Genomic DNA, 19261 nt, shown 5'->3' with positions numbered 1-19261 from the left:
AGCTTGCGTTTCTATTTGCCTGGTCATGCCCTGATTAAGTTTTCCTCGCATCCGATTCCAATCTACCAGGTCCTCTTCCTAAAGCAGCTCTCCTGCTTCTGAGTCTCTTCGCCGCTTCTTGCAATCTGTCAGCGATTCTTCAGTGGGCTTCACGACTCTATCCATCGCCGGTACAAAAGCGACACGACCCAGCACAGAGTACTCGGTGCAGCCTGTTCAACGACTTTATTGGGGGTTTAGGAGGGATACAATAGTATGCAACTACAACCGGGACGTTCGATGAAGAGCGCCACGGTTCGTCAAATTTGCCGAGAAACGCGGAAGAGATAGACGCGGTATAGACGTATAGGCAGTCGTCTTCAACACCAGAAGTGGCAAGGACGTTGACCTTTGACGTCTTCAGCAAACCATGACGGACAATTGATGTGATGTGCTACATACCCTGAGACCCTGGCTACGGTCATGAGGGCTTCGGTCTGTACTGCAACCGGGTGATGTGCCCTTGGTTGTGTGTCCTCCTTCCCCGTGCTGCCCATTTCTCTGCCTATGCCGCCATTGCGCTTGGGCAAGTGCAATTAGAATTCCCATTATGTATGGATCTTCGACGGGATTCGCTGGCTGAAGAGACCGCAGCTTTTTATCGCGAGTGTTGAACACAGGCTCGTTGAATGGCTTTCCCGGTGAGTTGTGTACTTGCTTCGACGGGACTGTATTTCATCGAATATGACATACGCGAGGGACGGACCGGAGGAGTTGCAGGAGAATACGCCCTCGTCCAAACAGTTGTGACCGGCTGCCGACGGAAGTAAAAGGATAACCGCTCAGAACTGCGGCTGTCAGCTACGTGGGTCGAGGGCCGGCATGCAAGTCCTCTACCTAAGAGGGCAGATATCATATGCGTCAAGGATTTCCTTGAGGGCCGATTTCTTGACCTCCAGCGTTCTTCGTCCTCCAAACTGCGTCATCGCGCGAGAAAGGTTGGAAGGCGTATTTCGGAAATCCTGGACGGGCGAATCCGCTAGCATCACTTGCGACTGTGGGCTCTCCTTCAGCTAGCGTTTCTTTTGCACAGTGAACCGGCAATTTAAGAACCGCAGTTGCCTCAAAGTCCAGGCTTACGGAGGAAGATATAGACGGTCTCGGCTGTTGTCGCGTATCATTGATTGAATTGAGTAGGGCTCAACTGGCCCTCCAGTGGTCGGTTGTGGCCCCAAGTGGGCGCGAGGCTCGACAGAGACTCCACGCGATGGCCGTGCAGAGGGGCCTTGGGGGTCGTCAGTGGCCGGGCGCTTGCATCTAGCTGGTGCCAGCATCTCGTAGCGCTATTTCATTGGAAATTACCAGGCGTTGATAATCTGCGTGGCCGCTTGCGAGATAGGCTGGAAGGGGGGTTGACGCGTCAGGGATGAAAAGCAATTAATTCTAAAGCAGAACACAGGTAAGCCTTGGGCTTGCAGGATGGTAGTCGACATGTTGGAAAAACTTTTCGAAAAAAGTAATAATAAATAATTTTTACTATAAAAAAGACTGCTGTATATGTTATAACAAAAATAAAATAAATAGAAAATATATTAGTAGAGATGAATATTAAAAATATCTATTGATACATAAATACAATCCAATAGTACATTTAATATACTAAAAATATATCATTAAATAATTTCCTAATAGCTACATTCTTTAGCTTTACTATATTTGTTTTATCTAGGAGTCAATCCACTGTTTTCTTTTAATAAAAACTAGATAGAGTGAAGTACACAACTCGGTTAGAATCAAATAAGCTTTGTCAAAGCTAGCGACACTATGGTATAAGGAGACTTGTGTATGCATTAGTAGTTTTGTGAATGCTATAAAATCAATCAAGTCGCTCAAAATCGCCGTCATAATGCATACATGATACAATACACTAAATATTATACCAGCTCACAGCACCTTCGCACTCCGGATGCCCACCTGCAACACTTCGAATCCCCATTGCTGCATCTTAAAGCCATCAAAGACACCATGAGGATCCAAAAGTACCTTCGGACTCGCCATATGGCCAGCGATGCGTTGCCATCGCACCTGGTCCTGGCGGAACTCCTCCCAATCGGTATGGAGCACCAACGCGCTGCATCCGAAACACGCCGTTTCAATGGACTCGGTCACCGTCACCATTTCTGGATGGCAGTCGTAGAGTCGTAGTGTGCTCTCGCTGCGGTCGGCCTGGACGTGCGGATCGTAGATGTTGACGCGCACCCCATTGCTGGTTAATGTTCGTACCAAGCCCAATGCCGTTGTGGTCCGCGTATCCATCACATTTCCCTTGGACACAAAGCCGAGTACCGCTACTCGTTTCTCTTTCACGTCCCCTAGTCGGGTGATCAAGCGTTTCACAACTCGATGTCTCTGGTATTCGTTCATTCGAAGGACCGCCATCCAGTAATCCACAACCTCCTGCAACCCTAACTCCCGCGCCAGATACACCAAACAAAGCACGTCCGATTGCAGGTTCGACCCGCCGAATCCTAGTCCCGATCGCTGACTCAATCCGAGAGTTTCTGAGACATAATTGATATTGGCGTTCGTCGACTCGCAGAGTACGCTGAGGGAATTGAGGCTGCTGATCTGTTGGGCGAGCAAAGCGTTGGCCGCGAGCTTTCCTAGTTCCGATGACCATGCATCCATGGTCACGATGCGATCGTCCGGAACCCATGGAGAATATAATCGTTTCAGGGCCGTTAATGCCTCGGGCGACATATCTTCTGAGAAGACGTGTCCGATGATCACGCGGGGAGGATAAAGGAGATCTCTGATTGCTGCGCCAGGGACGAGGAAGTCGGGGTTGGAAAGAACATCGAAAGATGCCGATGGCGAGGCCGTTTCTTTCAACTACAACTGTTAGGGGAACAACATGTTACGATTCTATGAGACTTACGAGCTTCTTGAGTCGTGGCACAATACCGCACGGAGCGGTACTTTTCTGGACTATGATCTTGTGGCCTGTGGAAACCTGGGCGATCGCTTGGATGGCGATTTCCAGGCGAGATAGGTCTATATCGCTTTTGTCTCCGACCATGATACTGGATGGCGCGTCTACACATAGGAAGACCATGTCCGCCGCTGCCACGGCTTCGTGCATATTAGTCGAAAAGCTCACATTGGCGAGCTTCCGGCGTCGCGGTACGAGAGCGACGAGCTCCGCATGGTTGGTACTATTACTTGAACTTTTTAGATAATCCTCATCCTGTGCGGCCTCTGGCTTTGGTGATGGCGACGGCGTCGGCAATGGCGGTGGATCGTTAGGCTCAAATAATAGATCTTCTAGTCCTGGTTCAAAGACAGGAGGCCGATCCGAATTCCACGCGGCAATGAGGCGAGCATCACTGTCCACGACAGAGAACTGAATATGTGGGTTTTGTGATGCAAGCACCAGTGCCGTCAGTCCACCTTTGAGGAAATAGATTAGCGACCATACGAATTAATCGGCAACAAGCCATGATGCATACCCACATATCCCGCGCCTATCATACAAGCTTTCCGAACATTCTCGATCTTCTCGCTTCTTAGCTGCGGTAATTCTATCTCTTCCACGCTATCTGAATAGGTATGCCCTTTAACGACTACCCGAGGACTCTCGTCCTGCTCGATGGCCTTATATCGCCGTCGCCGAAACAAAAAAGTGAGCCCGGCGAGGACAAGCAAGATGGGGAGGAAGGGCATCATGGCCGGGAGAAGTGGTGGAATCCCAAACGGCCTCCTGTCGTCATGGAGGGCTTTGTATCATGTTGGGACCGAGAAGTGGGCGCTTTTAGTGTCGTGTCGAATGGGTCCGTCGATAGGAAGTAGCGGTCAATTCACCAGCCACCTCACCAGTTCCTTTTTTTCTCCGATCGTGTTAGATTGTGCCACCATTTCCGACCGTGGTAAGTAGGACTGAATTATTAGACTTGGGAGCATCGTAACGCCATTCCACTGGTGCTTGGGCTGGTGTTGTGTCTGCCTACGTGGCATGCGACTTGGCGCAGTGGATGCGCATTGGGTCTTAGCTATTGGGTACAAACGTGCGGATGTTCTTTATTTGGATCTGCGACGCAGAAAGGATACGTGTCTATACTCTGTTTGTAGTAGTGTCGGTGGATCCCAGATGTCAAGGCTGTGTAGTTCGTGCGGTGTCTCCATATGCTATGATTTTCGCTTTTGCGACCACGAGAAGCTTGTATAGCCTCACATCTGTCGAAGATATATATAGCCACATCGACCCAAAATTCCCTTTTTTGCTTCGTCACCTGGACTCCTCGTATATGTCAAATTCTGACAACTCTTTGATTTCTTAACATGGGTCAACAGTGGAGCCCAATGCCTATGAAAATCAAGGCAGTCACTTATGACATCGAGCTCATTTGCTTTGAGTTAATGCAACCTGGTATCACTTGCCTTATTGTCCTAATCTCACATAATCATTGACCAATCTATCTTCAGCTCTTTGGAACCTTCTATCTAACATATCGCATTCGGGCTGGATGCACGAAAAATATGTCAGATATAGAGACCTACAGAATCTAGTTTAGTTACCGCAACCCCGCCCCAAGCGGGGGAAATTCAAGAAGTATTGCCTAGCAGCTTCATAAACCCATACTAAGACTGATCTTTCCACGATCGTCCGCTTCTTGCCCGCTTTCGAGTGGCTGCAGATGATCGCAATCGTTCTTTGTCCCGAGTGATTAGTTGCCTTCAGGCAGCGGAACTACGGATGAGGGTTCCGGGTCGGACGTGCTCCGGCCGTACAGCATATAAATAATCGAGAGGAGCAACGGACGCTATACAATTGGAATTCTCACCTCACTTGATACGACTTGAATTCATTTTTATCGCTCAAATCAAACATTCAAGCATGCCTACGTCACGAACCATCTCCGTGGTCGGATGCCATGCCGAGGGGGAAGTCGGGGATGTTATCATCGGCGGGGTCCTCGACGTCCCTGGAAAGACCATGTTCGAGAAGCGACAACACTTCCTATACAAGCAAGACGAGGTAAGGTCTCTTCTCCTCAACGAGCCTCGAGGACGGCCGGGCAAGCACGTGAACCTGGTCCTCCCTCCCTGCGATCCCCGCGCTGATGTCGGGTTGTTGATTATGGAAAACGAAGAATATGCACCGATGTCGGGATCCAACAGTATATGCACGGTCACAGTGCTCTTAGAAACCGGCATGATCCCTATGAAAGAGCCCGTGACGGAGCTTACGCTTGACACTGCGGCTGGGCTTGTTAAAGTGAGGGCTGAATGTCAGGGAGGCAAATGCAGGAGCGTTGCCTTTGATAACGTGCCATCGTTCGTTTTCCAGCTCGATTACAAGATAGACGTTCCCGACCTGGGCACCGTATCAGTCGATATTGCCTATGGAGGCATGATGTATATACTCGTCGACGCGATATCCCTTGGTCTGAGGATCCGGAACGCCGATGGCCCGAAGCTGGTCGAGTTTGGCGAGAAGATCAAGAAGGCGGTTGGCGCAGCCTACGCCCCGGCACACCCCGAGAACCCCGATATCTTTGGCTACAGCGTTCTCGAGTTCACCGAGCCTGTCGAAGAGCTTCCGGATGGCAGCGGCAAGACGGCGATCAATACGGTTGTTACTTCTCCAGGCAGATTCGATAGAAGCCCTTGCGGCACGGGTACCTCGGCACGTCTGGCCGTCTTACATGCTCGAGGACAGATTGCCGTAGGGGAGAAGTTTGTGCACCGGAGTATTCTGGGAACCCAGTTCATCACGCATATCAGGGGGACGACTAATGTTGCCAATTACCCGGCCGTCTTACCAACTATCCAGGGTCGGGCGTGGATCACCGGTTATCAGACGGTCGTGCTAGACTCTGAGGATCCTTTCCCCCAAGGCTTTCGTGTTGGTGATCAATGGCACGGTACAATCTAAGTATGCTCAGAAACAGTTAATAAAAATTTTACTCAGTGGTGTGTTGATCATCTGAAGATAAGAAAGTAAGGAGAGGTGCACAGTGCTCCAGTCAAGGCCCCATAGTTCTGTAGAGAATTCAAATTTAGACTAAATATAGGTTTATCTTGAACTATCCCAATTGTCGCAGCTTACTACATCACTCTGCCCGTTAAATTAATAAATAGTCTATTGATAACGTATTTCTCGAGTAGAACACGAATCTACGACGACGCGGGTAGTACGCCCAAATAGTCACGCGTTAAAACAGGTAGAGAAGTCGGAATTATTCTTGGAGATAGCTACAAATTCCTCGCAGTGTCAATGTAATCGCAATCCCGCCAAACTGTTAACGGAGACTTGATTGACCTCGACAAGAGTTGCTTCATCCCACAGAGGTGTCTATTACAAACAGCATGGTGGGTAGGGAATTAGGAAATTGTCTGGGTCACACCCACACCAGGCAAAATATCGGGCCCAAGCCATTGTCACGGTGACAATGTCGTACAGAATGAGCGGGCCACGCCAAAAATATACACTTCAACTCAACACCTCGATTCATCTCTGTCAATTTGCCCTCGACGGAGGATCCTGGCCAAAGAAGCCCAATAACCCAACCAAAAACACGATGCCCCTGCCACACTTCAAGCTCATCATCGTCGGAGCATCCATCGAAGGCCTTACTTTATCATATTGTCTGCACCGGGCAGGTATAAACTACCTTATCCTCGACAAGCGCAACGAACATGTCCCTCTTCCAGAGGAACCCTTGATTATCATGCCCAACGGAGCACGGGCCTGGAATCAATTAGGTCTACTAGACCTAATGGTAGATCCTTTCGAGCCGATCGAGACGGCCTACATGACTCTACCAGATGTGGGTTCACACGAGATATGTTTTCCAAAATCTCTATGTGAACAGTCTGTATACCTTCATTCCATTCAATTGTCCTCTCTGAATGTCGCACAGATTCGGATATTCGCCAGCGTTTGTGAGTAAACGGAAACTACTCAGAATGCTATATAGCCACCTGCCGCGACACGACAAAATCAAGTTCGGCAAGAGTGTTGTATGTGATAAGCTAAGATAATCATGCATAATCCTGGATATGAATTGCGTCTGATCTCACATGACCCCGCCAACCCCTTCACCGACTTGAATTGGTTTCTCATCTCCCCGCACTCCAACCCAGATCAACACTCATTCCCCCTAAATCCCCACCCTACCCTACCATCTAACCGTTATAGCATCACCGCTATAGCTAAAATGACCGGGTCTCTGCCGCGCATCGCCTGTTTCCACGGTGGTGGGTCGAAGGGCGCCATCTACGAGGTTCAATGCGCCCAGCTGGCCGGACTGCTCAAAAATGACTTTCAATTCGTTTTCTTCGATGGGCCGTTCGAAAGCGGACCCGGACCAGGCATTCTGCCCGCTTTCCGTGATTACAAGCCTTTCCGGTCATGGTTCAAGAGGGACGGATCGGAGGTCGAGCAGAGCGATGGGAGTGGATACGACATCTCGGGGCGGGACGGTGTGGAGCGGGTGTGGAAATTGATGGAAGCGGCGGGACCCGGTGGGGAATGGGTCGGAGTGATGGGATTCAGCCAGGGCACCCGCATCACCAGTGGGCTGCTGCTGGATCAACAGCAGAGGACGTCGTTGGGGGAACCGGGAAGTACTCCGCAACTGAAATTCGGGGTGCTGTGTATGGGTGGTGGTGCACCCATGGTGTCGGAGATCGGTCATCGTATGCTCCTCTTGCCTTGGCTTTTTTTCGGTGATCTGGATCTTCATGTTGACTATTGAATTGTTACAGAGTTTGCCACCATGGGATCGACCGAGTTGATCAAGATACCGACGCTACATGTTCATGGACTGAAGGATATGTTTTTGGAACTGGGAAAGCAGCAACATGCGATGTATTATGAACCAGGTACATCCAAGGTATATGAGGTTGACTATCACCACGCCATGCCTTGGTATAAGCATGAAGTTCAGCGACTGGCAGACCTGATCCGTGAGCTGTATAAAGAAACTAGTCGGAATTGAAGGGTTGGTTAGGATCTTACTGGGTGGGCTGTCGGGAGCAGTGCGAATGGATACAGTATTTTGATGTTGATTGTCTGGTTAATATTGAACGGTCGATCAAGAAGCTCAGCCAGACTCTGGAACGCGTTATAGACGGGATTTTCTTATGTGGAAAGGTGGGAGTTATAGGTAAACATACTATAATAAAAATCAGTTGTCAGTAATTATGTTGATGAAATTGGGTATATCTACATTCGGAATTCTTTCCGACGCGGGTCTCTCGTGACATTCACAATAGACAGTAGCCATGTCTTTGCAGTTGAGCATCCAATAGGGAGAGGCAGTACTAGACCAGCATGCGAAGGCTTGGCTTTGGCTTATCGGGTAGATCGGCACGGGCAAGTCTCTAGATACGAAAATTGTGGTGGTCAAAGCTATACTTGCTACCCATATCAGGCGTGCCATCGATATGAACCCGTCCGACTAGAACCATCCATATCGTTGGATAGCGTTCCTGTAATCTCACCTGGTGAGATCCCAGTATTCTTGAGGCATTTTTTTGCGGCGTGCTGTCACTCTGATTCGAATATCTACAGGTGAGAATTTTTCCAATGGTCGTCAAGGTTACAGCGAGTGATTTTAAGCATCCGGGTGCGCCGGATAATTAGCACAGACCTGATGATGGAGAGTGGAGGGCGTTCAATCCTGACGGTTGCATCGCCGCTACTATGCCCGGCAATGGCGTTAGGGCTTCAGGGTCTGGCAATGGCACCCAGGGTCGTCCGCTGCGGGATTTGTTCATCGGTGGAGTCTCTGCCCATCTACAAACATACCTTTAGTCATTGAAGATAGCTCGACGTGAAAGATTGTACCATGGTGAGCCGGATTCGCCGGAGGAAGGCAAACCTCTACCGAGATGATCACTACATTATAAAGGGCAACTCACTCTCTGGTAGCCCATAGCTGGTTCCCAACGCACGCACTTGCTACCACTTTCATTGCCTTTCTAGACCGTCTGTTGCCGTTAGTTAACCCAACATTGACGTTCACCATGTCTTCCTGGCTCCTCAAGCTTGGCACCGCCTTTGCCCTGGCGCAAACCATTTCGGGCGCCCACATCTACATCAAGTCTACCCAACCACCAGCTAACGGGTACGTGACGCACTGTACAGTCATCATCGATGAGGAGCTTTTCGGCTGCAAGGGCAGCTCCGACCCTTTCAAGAAGAAGTGTGGCAGGAATGAGGGTATCGAGACCAAGGAAATCTGTGAAACTGCCTCCGTCACCGTCAACTGGGACACCGGCGATCTACAATTCAAGAATGATCACGGCGACCACGCCAACTGCACCCTGAGCACTACCAACCCATGGGGCGAGTGTGATACCAGCGACGCGACCAAGTACCCCAAGATCGTGGACAACCACGCGGAAAGCCTCTTCAGTATCAGCAGTGCGCTATACGGGTTAGCACCCGTCGCCGCAGGGCTATTGATATAAGGAGATTGATCAGACAACACCGGCTCGTAGTCTCGCTCCCTCCATGCTCGATCTATGAAAGGCTACGCCAGACCTCCTCTTCCTCTCCGATTCCTACTGGCCTTTACGTAAGAGCGCGAGTGACATTCATGGGACGGCAATCTGGGCTAACGGGGATATACTTTTGGGAGCATGTCTGGGAATAGCATATGGATTTATGAGAATGCTTGTACATGATACGACTCTCACACCAGCTGAACTCGATGTTTAGCCAAACCCCAATTCGTGCAGATATATGGGGGTTACTAATAGAATTAATGACATTTGTGACTGTCGAGGCTAGCCGCGAGCGATTCCCATTAGCTTAGGAATAAATAATATAGTAATGCCAACGCTTCCTAGTCTCCACTGACTTACATCATATTGGAAGGTTAAGCTGGCTCCGTGGTTGCGTTCTTCCGTATATTCGCGATGTCCCGAACTTGACCCGAGCGTAAACCGACCCACGCTAACCGCAAGACGGTAATACTACGAGTGGACTCAAGACGCGAGTGGCATCGTCATGATACCCTGATTGGGAAGGACCAAATTTTAGTAGACCTTCATAGCTATATGTGTGCGATTCCACTTTGATTTCCAATATACCAGTATTGTACCCTGTCCAGGCTGGCTTAATTTGCAAGATTCTAACGCAGAACCTGGGCCTTTGGTTCATCTGCTTAAGGTATTCCGTAAGCTTATGTATCAACTGTTAATGTATAATGCATTTCTAGCACTGCTAGAGGTAGGATTATTAAAAAGCCAGAGAGGTCATGTACATGTAGTCATGGAATAAGCCCAACTTTAGTCCCATTCCTCGAACAAAGCGTCAAAGCCAGACCTTCTTCCCAGGGTCCCGGATCCCGACTCTCTAGCCCGCGGAACTCCTGCACCATCCTGACAAGAACGTAGCTCACTTCGGTCAAGGCATAGCGCTGACCAAGACAAATCCGTGGCCCACCATTGAACGGCAGATATTCCCAGCGTGGCTGCAGTTTACCATCTTCCCAGCGCTCTGGGCGAAATTCTTCGGCATCTGGCCCGTAGAAGTCGGCTCGGCGATGCATGGCGTAGAGATCGTAGCAGACTAGGGTTCCTTTCGGGACAAATACAGGAGAGAGGCCGTCTTCACCTCCGCCCAGTGGGAGCACTGTGTCTTGCATCGCCTCGCGTTGATTACGGGGCACGACAGGGTGAAGACGGAGGGCTGAGGGTTTGAAGTTAGTGAAAGAAGCCAGAGGAACCGGGTAGGAGCCCCATACATTCATTTACACAACACTGAATATACTTCAGGCCACGAAGCTCCTCATATGTCGGTGGCCGATTCTGCAAGACATCAACTTCGGCACGCAGCTTCTTCCAAATCGCCGGGTTCTTCGCTAACATGAAGAACAGGTTCCCGAGTAAACTGGCTGTTGTATCCCGCCCAGCTAGGAGCACGCTGATCAACTCATCTACCATACGCCGCTTATCGGACGTGCGCGACGCCAGCTCATGCGAGAAAATATATTTCCGCTTCATCTCTGTGGTTCTGGTTTCCTTATTTTCTTTCCTCACATCAGCGGCATGGACAGCCTCGTCGACAAACTGCTGTACAAAGTCCCGACAGATGCGATTACACTCGTCAGCCTTTCGATCACGGTAAACCGCATTCAACGGACCCAACATGGCCCGTATAGGAATAGCTTTCTGGGCATAGTGGAAGGCCTCTGCGAAAGCGAGCTCCGACTGGCTCTTCTTCAACGCGCCAACAGACTGGCCGAACAAAAACTCCGTCGCGGAATCAATCGTATAGCGGAAGAACAGTGCCTGCAAGTCCACCGTGGTACCATCGCGTGGAAACAACACCAATAAATCCTGCATCAAGTTCTCTAGCAAGCTCAGATCGGCTACTTGTTCACGGGCAAAGCTCGGCCGGATCAGCGCGCGCGATGCGGCCCAGTGTTCGCCATCGGTATTGAAGATGCCTTCTCCCAATAGCGGCTTGAATGGCTCGAAACGGTGTCTGATGCTATAGTCCTTGAAGTTCAGGGATAAAATTGTCTTGATATTTTCAGGCTCGATCGTCACGATTGCATTTTGATGCAGCTCCTTGACTCTGAAGGTGTTGCCATATATGCCAAAAAGCCTACAATTTCTCTCAAGAATCCGATGCTGTCTGATCGCACGGATTGTCCCGGGGAGGGTATCCAGGCCCAGGAAAGGATCCTTGCTGGCAGATTTCGCGACTGGCTGGCAGCCGTGGCGGCGTGCAAACTGACGGCGGATAACGAAGCGCCGAATGGATATTCCTGCGATTCCTAGTATAGTCAGGAGGAGGATTACGATCTTTGGATAGAACTCCATGGTCGTTGCGATGTCTTGAAGAATCATGCAAGAGCGACAAGCGAGTGTCTATCTTTTTGTGCCGCATTTCAGGAATCAGGCAACAGTTTTAACGTATGCTGATATCAATAACCTATCACGTGGGGCGCCTGAACAAATAAATCAAGATTTAATATAGAAGGAGTAAGCGCTTGAGGCTGACATCAGAGAGTAGAAATTGAAGTAAGCAGCTGGAATAGATTGCGATGGTCAGAACGGTCAAAATGTTCAATATTACTCTACGTAGGAAAGAAGAATGATTAGTTCATCATATATGGATATCTATATTTTCTATGCTACCTCGAAGATATGGACAAGGAAATACAAACTTATTAAGTCGCCCACGTTCAACATGAACAGTAAATTTTATTTTGACCGGCTTGCCGCTATAATCGGACAAGTCTCCGAGGAATCCTCATCACAGTGTGGGTCGATTCGGAAGACCCCTCCGAGCAAATCTCGACGTCTCAGCTATACACTATGCTCGTTAATCCGTAGTCATTGTCCATATTGCTTCCTCTTTTTGCCTTACAGTGCATCTACCTATCAACAGATGCACCACGCTGGTGGAAAAATCAGAAAATTGATCCAGGATGGCTTCTAGGGTCCGTCGGAGGAGACAGTTGGACAAGGTGGCCAATGCGTAGCTCTACCTATATCGCCATTCCACCTTGTTGCTCGAGCGATTCACTGACCGGCTTGACAGATGTGAGCAGTGTAAGAAGAGAAAGGTTAAATGCTCGGGACGCCACCCCTGTGAGTCATGTATAGCTCGCGATTTGCAATGCATCTTCAAACAAGCAGAAAAGAGAGTGATCGTATCCGAAAGGTAACGTTGCAGCCCACTGCCTACCTTCAGTCTACTTAGATATGCAATTGTCAGTTATCTGCGCAAACTGCAAGAATCCTACACCAGGAAGCAAGAAAGGCAGGTCTCGACACGTGCCAGCTCAGAGGATGTCTCAATTCCGGCGCCCAACACCGACTTGTCGCCCGGGCATGGTTAGCAGATAAACTAGCATCGGCGAAGAGTACATGCTAAACAGTTACAGGGGGTATGCATGTATCCGGCGCGAATGCGACCGATGGAGAAGCTATCACGAACCCCCTGGTGTCTGCCACTTCGTTCTATCTTCAAGACACCCCTGGGCGATACCGTGAGTGAACCTATAATCCATTGGGAATGGACGAATTCTGTCTGTACTAATTGCAAAAGGCTTTTGTGGGCCATCATCTACCTGGTCGTTCTCTCAACGTGTCTTTCTTTTACTAAAAACAGCGCTGCCCGAATTTCCTGCCCCTGAACTGCCATTTCACGTTGATGGGACTACGTGGGAGTTAAACTGGGCACGAACAAGTTTAGATAGTGATCAGTTACTGGAAGGACTCCCATCCCTCCATGATGCCCTATATCTTTTGGAGGTGGCCAAGTTCCATTCCTACCAGATGCTTTTTCTATTTGACGAAGAGAAGTTCCTACCGCACCTACATGAATTTTACCAAAAAGGCCTCGAGAAAGCGAGGAGCTCGCCTCTTTGGTTCATTCAATATCTACTAATTATTGCCCTTGCAAAACGCACCACTACTAAGTCAAGGAGTTCCAGCTCGCCACCAGGATTTGTATTCTTCGAGCGTGCCATGTCTCTTATGCCAGATTGGGTTGGATTGCACCGACGTCGTCCCAACCTGGGGATGCAAATCTTATACTTGGCCGGGTTGTATCTAGTATCGGTGGATATGAAAGACGCCGCGTATGCTTATGTGCGTTTCTTTATCACCCATACTGATAGTACATCCCACTAACAGCCAACAGGTCGGCCAATCATTCCGGACTTGTATCATCGAGGGACTCCAGAAAGAGCCACCCATCGATCTCTTCGGCGTGAAGTTCGCAAACGAAGGTAGGAATATATGGTGGACCACATATATACTAGATCGTCAGCTTTCAGTCATGGTGGGCGCACCGTGCTCGATTCAAGACAGCGAGATCACCTGCTCCTTGCCTTCATCTTATGATGCTTCGGAACGTGGGACGCTATTGACAGTCCATGTCAAGCTTTCTCGGATTATGGGGGATATTATAGAATGTATGTACTCATTGCTATGGCAGCATTCAAGTTTGGCATCCTGTAGCCACCTGAGTGATATAGTTTAACTGACCGTCGTGCAGCCGTTTACACAGCGGATAGTAAACAACGGCGATCATTCATCGCCACAGTTCAGTCGGTATTAAGAGATATTGCAGATATTCTGCGGGAGATCGAGACCGTCTCTGCCAGGACTGCGCATCCCACCCTCCGCACAGTTTCTACTACGACCAACCACCTGTTTCTGTTGTACCACCAGGTAAGGGAAATCATCGTTCTCGCAGGACCTGACATGATCGTTGACATAGAGCCCATACTAAATAGTGCATCATTCTGGCAACCCGCCTCTATTCCTATATTTCCTGACCCACCGATTGAAGAAGTCCCGGGGTTCCAACGGAGCGACAAATGAATTTATCCCCCCACCTCTCAGACCACTGCTGGAGACTTCTTTGCAATCCGCCAAAATTTCACTGAGGACCTTAATATCACTACATGAGCAGTCTTCACTTGGTGAGTAACCTTCTCTCCTAGTAGCTCTATTACAAGGGGACACATTCTGACATACATCTACAAGAATCCTTCATCCCATTCAACCAAGACAACGCCTTCTTCTCTGCGTTTATCGTCGTTCTCGCTTTTTTCATCGAGCCGTCATTAGTACCCGATGTGGAAAATTACATCTCGACGGCCTCATGGCTGCTGAATGCCCAGATTGCGAACGGAGACCTGGCAGCTAAACAACGGAGCAAAGAACTTGACCTCCTGCAGCGGATGACACTAGAGATTGTGCGCGTAGAGCAACAACAGCTCGGAGCCCACGAAGATATCGTATCGCGTAATGACCTAGAACAACGTCCCTCAACCCCAGACAACTTTGCTAGTTGGGCTGTTGACGTTGAGAACATCGACATAAACCATACGCAGATACTAGACCTGGCTGACCAATTGGACGTCCTTCAAGAGAGTGTGTGGGGTACCAATTTTGAATTTGAGTATAGCAATATGTGGAATTAGCTTTCAGATTATGTTTCCGAAAGCTCAATCTGAAGCATTGTTTATTAGGAATACAGGCTCATCAGTCAGCGCCGTAATTGATGTGTAGGTAACTGTAGCTTGTATCGTAATCGCTGGCCATCTGTGTCGTTCCAGATATACCGTTATAGAAGTAGCGAGTATGTAACACAACTGGAGGACACATCAATGCAAGATAACTTCGACTGCCTACTACATGCACATCTCGGCTATGACTACGTACGAAGCGTCTACTGTATTAGTGATATTAACAATAGTCCTTCAGGTGCATGGTGGATCTTCAGGTAGTTCTTCGGAGACGCCTTCCGCGGAATGCCCTTCCGAACCCTAGCAATTGATCAAGACAACACATAGAGATAGCTCCAAGAGAGCATCCAGTTAATACTCAAGGGAGATTCTCGACCTATGAGCCCTCTAAATCCACCGTGGAAGACTTACTACTTTACTAAGATGTTACTTCTCCCTGAGCAAGAGGCCTATCGCCTCATCTGTGATCTCTCACACCCACAATGTCAGCGTCTGGTCGACATCTTGACCGCCAGCCTGATCCAATACTCAACCGACAAGAAAAACACGACAGCTGAGAAACTCATTCACCAACCATTGCGAACGGGGATCGCTACAAAGAACAACGACACGACCTTGTTCATGCCATGCTCCGATACCACCCATACCGGTATCAAAGTCATCACACTACCGGCCAAGGGGGATACAGTTGGAGTCACGCTCGTGTTTGCGCCTACGGGGGAGATGATTGGTATGCTGGGAGCCTCGCAGGTAACTGCATTCCGCACGGCATTGACAACAATGTGTCTTTTCACCCGTATCACCCACATCCCCAAGAAAAATATCGTGGCTTTCGGTTCGGGGAAACAGGTAGAGTGGCACATCAGACTCGCTCTACTTCTTGCTATGGAGGAGGTTGAAAGTGTCACTGTTATCAACCGAGGCCGTCAGCGACTCAACCAGCTGGAGAAGGATGTCATCCAATCCTTGCGAACAATATACCCTAGAGTAACTTTTCATCTGATGGCCAAGGAGGACACGCCCAACTATGAATCAGCGCTTCAAACCCATCTCGCTTCGGCTGACGCTATATTCTGTTGTACACCTTCAACCGAGCCGCTGTTTCCGTTTTCGCTCCTCGAGACATGTCCTAAACGGCGATTTATTTCACTGATTGGATCATATAAGCTGCATATGAAAGAGATTGATACGGATACTTTGTTATCCGGGGGTGGTCAAATCTTCGTGGATTCGAGAGAGGCATGTCTGGAGGAAGCGGGAGAACTGCGAGACGCCAAGGTGACAGAGGAGCAATTGATAGAGGTAGGGGAATACCTGGTACCTGAAGCTTCGCGTACTCCCGAAGGCAATGTTGTGTTGAAATGCGTCGGGGTGGGTATAATGGATCTCACCATTGGTCGTGCATTGCTTCAATTAGCGACTGACTTGGACCGTGGAATCACTGTTGAAGGGTTTTAACGGCAACCCGGTGGAGATTAACGTATATTTACATCAGGGAATGATCAAGCCAAAGTGCTCCATCCCATGAGATGTAACACTGTTTGTGAGTGGCTCTCGGATGTGAGAGATTTCCGAGGCCTGGCTGGACACTACAATATAACGAGTTAACGCAAGAGTGTCTTGATAGAGATATAGGGTACCTGTCGTTGAATCATTTTATACCGTTGAGTCAGGGGGTCAAAGTAAGTTTGACCTGGCCCATCGCTTTGTTCCTCCTTAACGGCCCCAAGGCCAGAGCCTAGAAAACTCCGATAGGGCTCGGAGCAATGGAGCACATTGATGCGAGATCTCTGTTTCAGCCTTGTGGTACGATTTGCAGTTATACGTTTCTTAGTACAACTACGTTTCACCGATTTATCGCAATGGGACACGTCTTACTGGAGCGCCAGACTCATGTAAAGACTTTGGCTCCTTCAGACCTTTATTGGTAATTTGTCGTTGCTATTTTTGATTAAGTCGGGATGATGGTGGAGAGCCAAGAACATCGGGCGTCAGACTTACATTCACATCTCTTTATACGAATTCGATATCTAAACCACTAGTAGGAACCAACCGGATTTTCCGTATTCATCCATTATCCAATTACACGATGTCAAATTGTAACTTAAGGACGTAACTAGTGTATGCCATTCGAACGGAACCGTGGGTTTGGTTCATGGGTCCTGCTATTGATGTTCGACGAAGATAGCCGGTGTATGATATTGGCCGTGATTGTGGATGTGGATTACAGTACAGACTTATGCTTTTTTTCATCTATACTCTTGCCGTCCCTGTCCTTTCTATACATTCTATTGACTGATGCTCTTAGCCCTAGGTTAGACGGGGTGGACAATCCCCACTTGTTGACGAGCGTTCTCTTTGTTTTCGGGCAACTGGCTAAATCACGCACAGAGACGGACATATGCATTGAGTACTCTGTAAAATGTCGATTAACTCGGCGGGGTCGCTGTTTCCCAATGATTTGGGATGTACTTATTATAGATCAGGGTTGCTAGCGCCAATATCCATGTGTGTTTACCTTATGGATGGCCGAGGGCCAACCAGTGTCGGGAGAGCGACACAGTTCGGTTCTATAAACCGCTCTCCCGTCATGTCTGACATTGCCCTAAGTATCAGGAGACCAACCATGGATACATTCAAAACCCGTTGACCGGTAACACATATAAGTTTTCACCATAAGCGTATCACAGCCCACGATACTTGCATGGGCAACGCAGATACAGTTCCTCAAGGCAACCCGTGCATGCAAAAATACCATGAAGATCGCCGTCGCTCTCAGTCTCGTCTCCCTAGCCGTCGCAGTGCCTCCCCAGCGGCCTCCAAGCCCTGCCCTCAGTGAAACGGGCTTCAACAACGTTAACAACCCTAACAACTTCAACAACTTCAATAATGTCAACAATGCCCAGCGTCCCCCAAGTCCTGCGCTGAGTGACGCTGGCACGCATCCTGCTCCCCCGCAACAGGCTACCCCTATCCCCGCCAACATCCAAGGGCTCGATGCCTCATTCAGCGTCATATGCGGTACGCATTAAAACCTCCACGATAATCCCAATCCATACTCACCCCAACACAGGACAGGCCACAGTCACGGGAGACGACATCCACAAAGCCATTTCCCTCGGAGTCAGCCTAGACCGCCAGGGAACACAACTAGCTGGTAAGCTCCAACACCAGGCCAACAAAAAATCAAAGAAAAGTCTTCCATGGTATATACTGACACGAGTGCAGATTTTCCCCATGATTACTCCAATTACGAGAACTTCAGATTCCTACACAAAAAGTGCAATAGGAACAAGGGGCTGCACCGCAAAGAGATGACGATCGTCAAGGGGGAATATTTCAATGGGAGATGGGAATATGTGAAACGGTTCCGGGCCATTTTTATACATGATCCCAGCTCGCCGGTGGATCAGAACGGCAGACCGAGTGCGATATACTGTGGGACGATCTATCATCCGCGGGGAGCGAATGCGTTTAATGGGTGTGATGTTAGGAGAGTCGAGTCAAATGTAGCTGTTTGATGCAAACTATTTTGGGACGAAATTAGGACACATGCCTGGCTTTGGGGGAAACGGCATTTACATACATATCGCAATGCTTTCTGGTACGCTGGATCCAGGATGCCACGGCCAATTGGGTATCTAGGGTCTAGCTGCTGTTATCAATTTTGTACTATTATTATTATATAGACTTCGGCACATAGAGCCATGTTTTAGTGTACTACCACTACCTTTGAAGCGATTGCAATCGCAGTGTTTCATCTACAGGGCAATTCTTTTCGTCCGAGGAAAACAGGGGGGTTTGGCACGCATGATCAGGCATTGAAAATGGAGAAATGCTTCGCTTAGAATTTAACTCAGCCTCTCTCATTATAATTCTCATCTGACCACAAACAATAGAGAGCTACCCATGGTAACGAGTATCGAGTAAGTGTGGTTGCTACGCCCCTTGCGGCCAATGTTTTCAAGATCGACACAGAACGGAGTTTTACCACTCCCAGGCCAATATACTGCCGTTTCCATTGGTCGAGAATTCTGCCTGAGTGCAAAAGGTCCAATCAGAAGGAACAGCTCAAAGCGGACAGTAACAAGAAAACAGTACGATACACCGGCGTGTATAACAGAATCCCTCGGATTCCTTCCAACTAACTTTGCTTCTTCTTCTTTCCCCCAACTTAGGGGGTAACTATAGTAACTATAGGAGACTACTCGGTACTATTACTTTTGGGCACTGGAGGGTACGGTGGCAAAAAGAGCAAGGCGCAGTCACAA

General features: G+C 48.9%; 8 protein-coding genes across 8 annotated transcripts; 6 read left to right on the top strand and 2 right to left on the bottom strand.

Moving 5' to 3' along the window:
- Window positions 1-1923: 1923 nt before the first annotated feature.
- ugd2 (putative UDP-glucose dehydrogenase Ugd1) lies at window positions 1924-3705 on the bottom strand (the record flags this gene model as incomplete). Its single annotated transcript, XM_015545754.1, has 3 exons — window positions 1924-2871; window positions 2918-3429; window positions 3489-3705. 3 exons carry the CDS (start codon window positions 3703-3705, stop codon window positions 1924-1926), a joined length of 1677 nt encoding a protein of 558 aa, XP_015412271.1.
- A 1168-nt stretch (window positions 3706-4873) lies between these two features.
- ANOM_000495 (proline racemase family protein) lies at window positions 4874-5914 on the top strand (the record flags this gene model as incomplete). Its single annotated transcript, XM_015545753.1, has 1 exon — window positions 4874-5914. One exon carries the CDS (start codon window positions 4874-4876, stop codon window positions 5912-5914), a length of 1041 nt encoding a protein of 346 aa, XP_015412270.1.
- Window positions 5915-6443: 529 nt separating this feature from the next.
- ANOM_000494 (uncharacterized protein) lies at window positions 6444-7982 on the top strand (the record flags this gene model as incomplete). The annotated part of the gene is made up of 3 exons (XM_015545752.1): window positions 6444-6924; window positions 7195-7680; window positions 7750-7982. 3 exons carry the CDS (start codon window positions 6444-6446, stop codon window positions 7980-7982), a joined length of 1200 nt encoding a protein of 399 aa, XP_015412269.1.
- A 1030-nt stretch (window positions 7983-9012) lies between these two features.
- Window positions 9013-9459, top strand: ANOM_000493 (uncharacterized protein; the record flags this gene model as incomplete). The annotated part of the gene is made up of 1 exon (XM_015545751.1): window positions 9013-9459. The coding sequence occupies one exon, from the start codon at window positions 9013-9015 to the stop codon at window positions 9457-9459; it is 447 nt and encodes a 148-aa protein (XP_015412276.1).
- An 803-nt stretch (window positions 9460-10262) lies between these two features.
- ANOM_000492 (cytochrome P450) lies at window positions 10263-11823 on the bottom strand (the record flags this gene model as incomplete). Its single annotated transcript, XM_015545750.1, has 2 exons — window positions 10263-10684; window positions 10740-11823. 2 exons carry the CDS (start codon window positions 11821-11823, stop codon window positions 10263-10265), a joined length of 1506 nt encoding a protein of 501 aa, XP_015412275.1.
- Window positions 11824-12577: 754 nt separating this feature from the next.
- Window positions 12578-14945, top strand: ANOM_000491 (fungal specific transcription factor domain-containing protein; the record flags this gene model as incomplete). The annotated part of the gene is made up of 8 exons (XM_015545749.1): window positions 12578-12597; window positions 12758-12843; window positions 12894-12998; window positions 13058-13602; window positions 13655-13928; window positions 14012-14187; window positions 14432-14441; window positions 14506-14945. 8 exons carry the CDS (start codon window positions 12578-12580, stop codon window positions 14943-14945), a joined length of 1656 nt encoding a protein of 551 aa, XP_015412274.1.
- A 468-nt stretch (window positions 14946-15413) lies between these two features.
- On the top strand, window positions 15414-16448 carry ANOM_000490 (ornithine cyclodeaminase/mu-crystallin family protein; the record flags this gene model as incomplete). Its single annotated transcript, XM_015545748.1, has 1 exon — window positions 15414-16448. One exon carries the CDS (start codon window positions 15414-15416, stop codon window positions 16446-16448), a length of 1035 nt encoding a protein of 344 aa, XP_015412273.1.
- Window positions 16449-17746: 1298 nt separating this feature from the next.
- Window positions 17747-18511, top strand: ANOM_000489 (uncharacterized protein; the record flags this gene model as incomplete). Its single annotated transcript, XM_015545747.1, has 3 exons — window positions 17747-18011; window positions 18064-18147; window positions 18219-18511. 3 exons carry the CDS (start codon window positions 17747-17749, stop codon window positions 18509-18511), a joined length of 642 nt encoding a protein of 213 aa, XP_015412333.1.
- Between the last annotated feature and the right edge of the window lie 750 nt (window positions 18512-19261).

This window comes from Aspergillus nomiae (assembly GCF_001204775.2).
Source record: "Aspergillus nomiae NRRL 13137 chromosome Unknown contig00003, whole genome shotgun sequence".
NCBI classification, from domain to species: domain Eukaryota; kingdom Fungi; phylum Ascomycota; class Eurotiomycetes; order Eurotiales; family Aspergillaceae; genus Aspergillus; species Aspergillus nomiae.
This window is presented reverse-complemented; position numbering and strand designations above follow the sequence as displayed.